This window comes from Rhea americana, unplaced genomic scaffold (genome assembly GCF_003343005.1).
Source record: "Rhea americana isolate MKP2758 unplaced genomic scaffold, rheAme1 scaffold_12, whole genome shotgun sequence".
In the NCBI taxonomy this organism is placed as follows: Eukaryota; Metazoa; Chordata; class Aves; order Rheiformes; family Rheidae; genus Rhea; species Rhea americana.
Genome location: NW_028185261.1, coordinates 5,814,280 through 5,823,554, shown reverse-complemented (window position 1 = coordinate 5,823,554; position 9,275 = coordinate 5,814,280). Strand labels below are relative to the sequence as shown.

The 9,275-nt window shown below is 51.6% G+C and overlaps 1 protein-coding gene across 1 annotated transcript; it reads left to right on the top strand.

The window, feature by feature from the left end:
• The first annotated feature begins 355 nt into the window (after positions 1-355).
• Positions 356-1,149, top strand: HOXD3 (homeobox D3). The gene has a single exon (XM_085322544.1). The coding sequence runs from the start codon at positions 455-457 to the stop codon at positions 1,064-1,066; it is 612 nt and encodes a 203-aa protein (XP_085178670.1). The 5' UTR covers positions 356-454; the 3' UTR covers positions 1,067-1,149.
• The last annotated feature ends 8,126 nt before the right edge of the window (positions 1,150-9,275 follow it).

Here is a 9,275-nt window from a genome sequence, read left to right as displayed (position 1 = left end):
GCTCGCCCCCCACCTCCCCCCGCAGCTGCGGCAGCCCCCGGCCTTGGCCGGCGGGAGCCGCCCCCCCCCCTTCGGGGCTCGGGGGGCAGGTTAGGGGGCCCGTCCTCTCCCACCGCTAGCCCAGCGGCGGCAGCATGCGGCCCCCCATCGGGGCGGGCAGAGGGGGGCGCTCGGACGGGAGCCCCCCCAGAGGGGGCACGCAGGGCGGGGCGGGCGGCCCCCGCCGGGCCCCCGCGCTGCCTGCCGGCCGCGGGCTCTCGGGGGTCTCGGGGGCTTTCGGGAGGGACCAACGGCTCGTTGTGCCTCTTCCCCCGCAGGAGAGAGCTGCGAGGACAAGAGCCCCCCCGGGCCGGCCTCCAAGCGGGTGCGCACCGCCTACACCAGCGCGCAGCTGGTGGAGCTGGAGAAGGAGTTTCACTTCAACCGCTACCTGTGCCGGCCGCGCCGGGTGGAGATGGCCAACCTGCTCAACCTGACCGAGCGGCAGATCAAGATCTGGTTTCAGAACCGCCGGATGAAGTACAAAAAAGACCAGAAAGCCAAAGGGATCATGCACTCCCCCGTAGGACAGTCCCCAGACCGGAGCCCCCCCCTGAGCGGCCCAAACCACGTCGGCTACTCCAGCCAGCTCCCCAGCGTCAACAGCCTTAGCTACGACACCCCCTCGCCCACCTCCTTCGCCAAGTCCCAGCAGAGCATGTACGGGCTGGCCGCCTACACGGCGCCGCTCAGCAGCTGCCTGCCGCAGCAGAAGCGCTACGCGGGCGCGGAGTACGAGCCCCACGCCATGCAGAGCAGCGGCGGCTTCGCCGGCGCCAGCCTGCAGGGCAGCCCCGTCTACGTCGGGGGCAACTTCGTGGACTCGATGCCGGCCTCGGGGCCCATGTTCAACCTGGGGCACCTCTCGCACCCCTCGTCCGCCAGCGTGGACTACAGCTGCGCGGCGCAGCTGCCCGGCGGGCACCACCACGGACCTTGCGACCCCCACCCCACCTACACAGATCTCACGTCGCACCACACGTCTCAGGGACGCATCCAGGACGCGCCCAAGCTCACGCATCTGTAGCGGGCTGGGGCGGACTGAGAGCGAGCGAAACGGGCGCACCTCCGAATTACCTCACTTTTCTGACGTGACAGTGTTACTTTGCTCTCGAGTGCCAACAGTATTAGCGGATTTGTCTCCCCTAACAGCTACATCCTCTTTTTTTTTTCCTTTTATTATTATTATTTTTTTGGGTTGCAACTCTAAGTAGGTCCATGAAAAGGAGCTTTTCTTTTTCTAGCTGTTTTAAGCATGACAGTGCAATATACTGCAAACCAAGGGACTAATAATCTGGTAATTATGTACTTGAAGGTAAGTCTTATAGATCAATTAGTATTAGCAGCGCGTCATGCTGAGGTGTTTTAGACCAGTTGTGAGCGGTGGGAACTTGCCTGCATATAAGCTTATTTCAGAAAAGTTAATTTATGAATTCTTCCGTAATGTAAAGATTGCAGCGGACTAAATGATATGTATTTATTATTTTAAGCGAGACATTTTTGTATCACTGATTATTTATCCTCGTCTTAATGTATTTATGTGGATATTTGTACAATTTATTCACCAATACTTTGGGAGATCGATTCAGGTCCATGGTGACTTACATTTCACCTATTTAGTATATTCGGTCTGAGCTAGTTGAGAGAGTAGTCTTGAACAGTTGTAACAGTGGCTGGTGTTTGTAGTTTATGTAAGGATTAATTAAGACAGCAAGTTGTAAGTCATTAATAGAGTAAAACAAACTGTGGCATCACACAAAGAGCCGTTACACTTTTTAAAAAGCTGAAAATATTTTTAAAGTATTTATTTCAAATCGTCTGGTACCATTTGAACGCCTTCTTAGGCTGGTTGGTAGCTCCTTTGGTTGTAGGAAGCCACCTTTTAGTTGGAAGCGCAACCGCTTTGAGAAAGCGATGCACAAAGCGGGTCGCTTGGCCATCTTGTTTCCGATCAAATCCTGCTTACAAAAACCTCGGTGAGGTTAGCATTTATTTATTGACTAGGTATCTATTGCACGCATTATTTCGGTGGGCTATTTTCTTTTTAGTACATTCTGGCTATCTGAAATAGGAAAGAAATTAGAAGCTTAGAGTGCAAAAAAATTAGAAACCCTCTAATAGTGCTAATTTCATTAGGGTCTCCATAGCAATCCGTGCAGCAGCTGCCGTCTCCTTTGTTATTTATACTGTTGTCTTTATACTGACCATAAATCAAATTTTTAGACATCTTTGGAAGCCCAAGCTTTTCCTCTTGCTTTTCATAAAAATAAACTTTGAACGAGAATTGACAATCAGATACGCGGGGCGGGAAGGGAGCGCGAAGGCGGGTGCGGGGAGGCGGCGGCGGCGCCGGGCGCTCCCGCGGCCGCGCTGCTTCCGCCCGGCCCCGCGGCCCGCCCGGAGCCGGGGTCTAAAGAAAAAACTCGCGGGAGAAAAGAAAAAAAGAGAAAAAAGAGAAAGAATGAAAATAATAWAAAAAAAAAATCCAGGATGCGCTGAAACATCGTGTTTCCTCCTCTCAGTTACGCAGCTGTGTTGAATCCCTCACCGGATTTACCAGACCTTCTTCTTCTTCTTCTTCTTTTGCAAATGTTGGCATTAAAATCTATTCCTAATGGTCCGAGAACACTATTCTTATCTCTTTTAAACAGCATTGAGTTAAAGATTAATCAGATCTGTGTTCTCTCCACAAAACCATCTGAGGCATCACTTTCTAGTTTAGCAAACACTGCAACTCCTACTCCGTCCTCTGATGACAAGACCTGGAATTCCTGTTGTGAGAAATAGTTTAACTCCTCCAATTCTGGTCAACGCAGACAAGTTTTCTTTCTTTCTTTCTTTTCTTCTTCTTCTTTGCCCCCCTTCCCCTTGCTTTCCTCCCTTCTGCTGTTTGTGTTCGGCTGGACAGGAACGATTCAAAATATTATTTAGTCCCCCCTCCCCCTCCCCGTGCAATTTAAACAACGTTGTTTTAAGTTGAGAAGTGTACCTTTTGTTAAACTTCACTTTTACCCAAGCAAATTTGGATATATGTGTTGTAGATCTGTAAACAAAACAGAACAGAATAAACAACTTTGATTGAAGGCATATTTTAACCATTTTGAGACCTAAAATTGCTTTTTATGGAAATTTTTGCACAGGTTGTTTCTTCTTCATCTAGGAAAAAACAGAATACACAAACAACATAAAAAGTAAGGCTAAGAACTACTTATGAATTATATAATTCTCCATAAACATATATATATATATATGATTGTGTCTCCAAAATCTTCTGTAACCAGTGTACCCATGACTGAAACATTCCATGTAGATTTTTTTGTGCGTTCTTCAAAACATGATATATTTCACATCATTTGCTTCCAAATGCAAAATGCCAAGATACTAGCATTTCTGTAAAGCCTTCCACAGTGTAACCGAATGTGTTTTTCCCAAGTGTTTCTCACCTTATCGTTGTGTAGGCTATTCTTCAAATAGTGTCTGCTCTGACTTACTCTATTAGTCCTTCATAAAATCCGTTAAGAAAGAAAAAGCCATTTATAAACAGCCCTTCCCCAGATCTGAGGAAGAAGGGGGAGTTCAGAGAAATCACCAGACTACAGAAACAGTGTTACTGAGGTACGCTGGCCTGTGTTATTTTCATATTGCAGAGAGGGGTTTGCAGAGCTGGTTTCCAGTGGGGGAGGAGGAGGAGTGTGTGTGTGTGGGGACTGTGTTGTAAATAAATTCACTTTCTTCTCCGTGAATCTGGCAGAGGTGTCTCATTTGTAACGTGATAGAAGTCCACAATGATAACCTAATTATTAGTCGTAATGCTACTTTAGCCAGATCTCTGGCACTTTTACAATGTTTGTACAAGCATCAGCAATCTAGAAGAGAGAGACACATTGGCACAAGCCAGACCTTTTTTTTGGCCCATCATTTAAAACTCATAAATTATAAGCAACCCCCTTTCACGCTCAGTAGCAACTCAACTCCTTTGCAACAGCATCTGATGYTCTGAACTCCAGTCACTCGCTTAAAACACAACTCATCAGCCGAGGCCAGGGCCGGGGCTCATCCCAGCCATGCCGTTATTTGCAGGTAGGAGCCACAGCACCCTCTCTCCTCCCTGCTCCCTCTGGCCGCCCTATGACAGGGTCATGGAGCCAGGGCCTCYGCACTGGAGCTTTGCTGGGGCCTGGGATGTGGGAGCTGCTGGCTGCCCTGGGAGAGGGGCTCCGGGGGCTGTGCGACAGCCTGCGCCTGGCTGCAGAGAGGACGTGCTGGTTCTCCTGCTTGGCTTGTCTGGCTTCAGAGCACAGCTGGTCAGGCTGGTCCTTGCGGCAGCCCACCATCTCACAGGACAGCAGCAGTCTCCCCACCACCGAAGAGAGCCAGGGCTTGGTGTCAGCACCATGCAGTTAGTGCAGGCCTGAGCAGCCTTGAGCCCTGGGCACACTGGGGAGGGGATTTGGGGCACCCTGTGCAGCTGCCACCGTAGGACCATCCCCAAGTCACCCAGGGCTGGGGGCAACCCTGTCTGTGTGGATGAGGAGGGAGCTGGCCATGCGCCCAGGGGACAAGGGCAGATGGGGGGAGGCTGACCGAGAAGGGAAGGGGAGGTCAGTCCAGTGCTGACTCTCCTAGGGACCAAGGAGGGTCCCTGGAGCTCCATTGCAAGGAATGATGTGAAGGCAGGACCAACTCCAGGCTCTCTGCACCCACCAGCCCCGTGGGAAGCCCTAAGCACAGCCTGCAGGAAGGGCCAGGCTGGGGGGAAAAGGAGGGGCAAAGAGGATGGAGCAATAGGGTGAATCCTGCCTGGCAGCCTCAAGCTGGCTCTGGCTCCCTGGGAGCTTGCCCCAGTTCCTTGCACAAATTCGGAGTGCCTTGAGGGCCCTCAGCCATCTGCTGGGGAAGGAGCCGCCGGTTGGGACGCCGTCCCTTTCCCCGCCAGACTCCAGTGCGTGCCCAGCRGGCCGGGACACAAAGGGAGCCCGCGCCGGCGCAGCGTGCTGCGCGCCGAGGAGGCCCAGGCGCCCGGCCGCGGCGCCTCCGCAGACCCGCCTGCGAACAAAAGCCCCAGCCAGGCGGGCTGCACAAAGGGCCGGGGCTGCCGGGGCGGCGAGCAGCCTTGCGGGCTGGCTGGGCACCAGGTGATATCATATATTTATGAAGAAGCCACCTCTGGTTTTAAAAGGATGAGACGGGCTTGACGAGAGCTCCATCGGCCCAGCCACTTTCTGGGGWCTGAACAGCAAGTTAATCAGGGAGCAGGCAACAGCTTTTCCTTCCCAAGTGAGCAATTGCAGTGGGCACACTGTGGTGCTTGCCGGGAGTGGGACTGGCGGGGGAGGGAGGGGGACTGGATCTATTAAGAGTTCATCAATCACGCAATGTGCACTTTTCATTCGACAGCAGTTCCTCCTACTTCAGCTCGAGCCTGAGCCAGCTGGGACTCGACGAGAAACCACAGCCAGCAGTGGCAGAGCCCCGTCCCAGAGCCAGAGTGGCATGGGATAACGCGGCTTCCAGCTGGGAGGACGTGATGGAGCCCCTTTGGTCACAAAGACTGAGATGCAAAAAGAGACCCTGGGGGTAGCGAGGTCTCTGTACACTTCCCATCCAGGCCTCTGCAGACCACGTGCTGCCCCACCGGCTGCACAGGAGCTGGAGGTGGGCCTCTGTCTTGCTCCTCCAGAGCTCACAGCCTGGGAGCAACCTGTACTGCTCTGGGACAACCCCAGAGAGGCTCCGCTACAATCACCACAACCACAAAGCTGAAGGAATTTAGCTTGGCCTCTATCATGGGSCAGGATGGAGGTCTTCAAGGAAAAAATACTCCTGAATGCACAATTCAAGTGTTTGGGTTCATTTTTGCTTTATTTACCAATGTGCAGCTTCTCTCGCGACAGCAGATGCTTTGGGAGCGGGTAGAGTGCCCCACACTGCCCTCTGCCCCTAGGAGCCTGGGCCACCTTTGGGGATCCTTCACAGCAAGAAGGGCTGGGCCAAGGCAGGGGTTCTGGCTGTGAACCCTGTGACATCTCTGCTGTGTGTGCTGCAGCGTGGCTTACCTTGATACCACTAGGTGACCAAAATCCGTAATTTTTCTATCCTATCAAATTCACAGCCATGGGACAGGACACAGAGAATGACCTGAGATAGGGCCTGTGTGGAAATCACTCTTACAGGAAAATCTTTACAGAAGGAGAGGGACTTTCCTCTTCTTTGCATTCATGTGGAGGATCTTTGTATTTAATCCCATGCACTGGGAGAGCACAGGTCCCAGCTTCTCCCTCTTCTCTGACAGCCTTTGTCCAAGTGGCTTTTGATGATTTGCCTGTGTATCAGGGCCACCACTTATACTGCAAGTATCTGGTAATCTCTCTTCAGGATGCCCATCATGCCCGCTGCCAGACATTTCACGTTGTTTTTCTGAGAGCTGGAGAGGAATCTGCTGACTCTCCTGCGTGTGGGTCATCAGGGCAGTTACGGGAGGTTTGCTCCGGCGAACGGTAATATAACCCAAGTGGTCCCAGCTCCTCTTCGCGGTGGGGCGGCATGCTCAGGCAGCCTCTGCCCAGTGCTGGTGTCACGCTCAGCAGGGGTGGGACTTTTTCAGCTGGACTTATTCCTTCCTTATGTCCTAATTTCATTGCTGTTCTCATGGGGTTTGCAATGACCCACGTGTTTCCAAAAGTGTGGTAGCACTGTAGCTGGCTTGGTCCATCATTCCCACAAGGGTTTCTGCCCCAGCAGTTTCCCTGGCTCGTGCCATCACTGCACTGCTCTGACCTCCCATCCCTTTGCCAAATTCCCTTCTCTGGCCATCATTTTTCTCCCACACTTCTTTTTAATGCACTTCTTCCTGCTTGGATTTCCAGAAACTTCCTTCCATTAACCGTTTTGCAAAAAACAAAATGAAACAAAATAGCAATAACAAATAATTGCAATTGCTGAACTTAGTCTCATCGGGACTTAGACATTTAAGTCTAAACACAATAAAATTCAAAAGTGTAAAAAATCTGCCCCCTTCTCACCAGAAAAAAAAAAAAAGATGGAGCAGCAACAGAAAACAATTCATCTATGTTCAACATTGAATTTCTGCTTTCACCATCTTTGAACTGTCCTGCAAAAACAAATAGAAAAGGTAATGAATGGGAAACCTGGTAACAAACCCAGCTGGCTGAGTGGAAAGATCCTGTGTTAGCATTAACATAGCCAACTCTTGTTTCAGAGTTTAAAATACATCTTTAGATATAATTACACCAGTTGTGTTGTGCAAGCACAAGAATCAAGTATGCAGCAGCAGTCCTCCTGAGCCAGTGCTGTTKATTTTGCTATTGGCAGTAGTTTTTACAACAGGGAAGAGGGAGGAGGGCAGATGCTTTACTGAGAGGACAGGCTTTCTTTGCTAAAGAGCCTGATGTTCCCAGGCTTCTGTTTCGTTAGAAAATGACATTTTCCAAACTTTGCTGCTTTCTATGAGTGCATTGCACAACTTTTATATCACATAGAATTTAACTTCTCCCTCAAAATTTAAATTTCTTACAAAGAGTATTTGATCTAAGTTCATACTTAAACTTCTGTTTTTCTAATTTATACCTGCATCCTCAGCATGAGGAAATGTAGCTGATATCCTGTCATTGGTGCATCACTGATAGCACAGCCCATATGCTACCACACACATGTGAACAAGTCTGTGTCTAGAGCACATCTAGCTCTAGCTCTTTGGGCTTAAAGCTACTGCTGTGAAGACTCTGCGTCCTTAGTAATTTAAAGCACTAATCTGGATAGCCATCCTTTGCTCTGCAATAGCTGTTTTACTGAATGCTGGGATGCAGGAGAAAAAACACAAGGTATACATGCCCCTGGATCACCCAAATATCAGGAAACGGCAGTCTGCCCTCGTGGCTGCCGTCCTGGAGATGTGTCCTATCAGGGCCTCTGCAGAAAAGCAAACAGCTCTGCTCTGAACTACTGCCTGTAGCTGGGCATTACAGTGGGGCAGCTGGGGCCAAGCTGGAGAGCACAAGTCCCCACGGACAGGAGTTGAGGCTCACTCAGCGAAATGCTCTCCCCTGCCACCCGCTCCTGATGTTCCTCCCCTGCCACCCTCCCAGYCCTCTGAAAACTGCAAAAGGCCCAGTGGGATTTTTCCTGCTGGGCCATCYTGGTTGCCCTCAGGAGATTGGCACTGTCTCTGGCCCTCACAAAAATTGTGGACTTCTTGCTGGCTGGCTCTTTGCACTTTTGGGAGGAAGCACTGCATGATGGATGAAGATATTTTTAATTTCATGCCTTTATTCAGAATAAAATGATTTTGTGACAAGGTACAACCCTTGCATTTCCCAACTGAGTCCATAGYCATGCCGTAAGACCTAGAAGGCAAATATGTGATCCAAAGCCGTATGACGCAGCCCTTCTTCATGTTTCTTGTCTGTCCAGTCCCACATTGCCAATGCCAAAGTGAGCTAAGCCCAGGGCACCCTCTTGCCTTTCTGAACTGTACTGACACGTGGTTATCGGTGTTAGAAGATGGATGAAGGCCAGCAGTGTCCAAAACAAGCTCACTTATAGCTTGAACTAGAAGATMAAGCTTCCCTTGTAAACTTTTAGGGAAAGACAATCACTTTTGRACTCCACTGTTCACATCCTCCAAGTTTCTGTTTCCTGCCATTCAAGGGAGGTGGAAAGTAAGGGAACGAGAAGGGCTGGCCAGGCAGTGCAACTTAGTGCACTCCTCTGCCCACTGCGCTCTTCCTGCTTCCTGTGCCAGTGCACTCAGTGAACACCGCTGAACTGCCAAGGGAAATATGAAAGCCCATTAACATGCTGAGCCTAGGGATTCACTTTCAGGAGACTGCAAAGCACTTATCTCACAGAGTGAGACTATTAAGTGCTGAGAGGTGCAGCAGCACTCCCTCTCCCCTGGTGCAGACAGGCTGGGGGGGCCTGGCGTGTCGGCTGCCCCCTCGGGGCTGCTCCCGGCGGGTCAGGCGGGCACCCTGCGCAGTGTGGGCCCCCGTGGGAGACCACGGGTGGCGAACTGGGGTGAGCGGGGCCTGGCCCGGCACCCGGGGCAGGGGAGAGGGAGCCGCRCTCACCCTCTAGGCTCTCGGCAAGCAGCCCCGACGAGAGCAGCAGCTCCAGCGACCCCAGAGCCAGCGGCCCTGCGCCGGGGGTCGGGAAGGGCTGGGGGGCGCCGCCCGCCTCCCGGTGCTGCCGCCACCGCGGGGCCGGGGGCCCCGCAG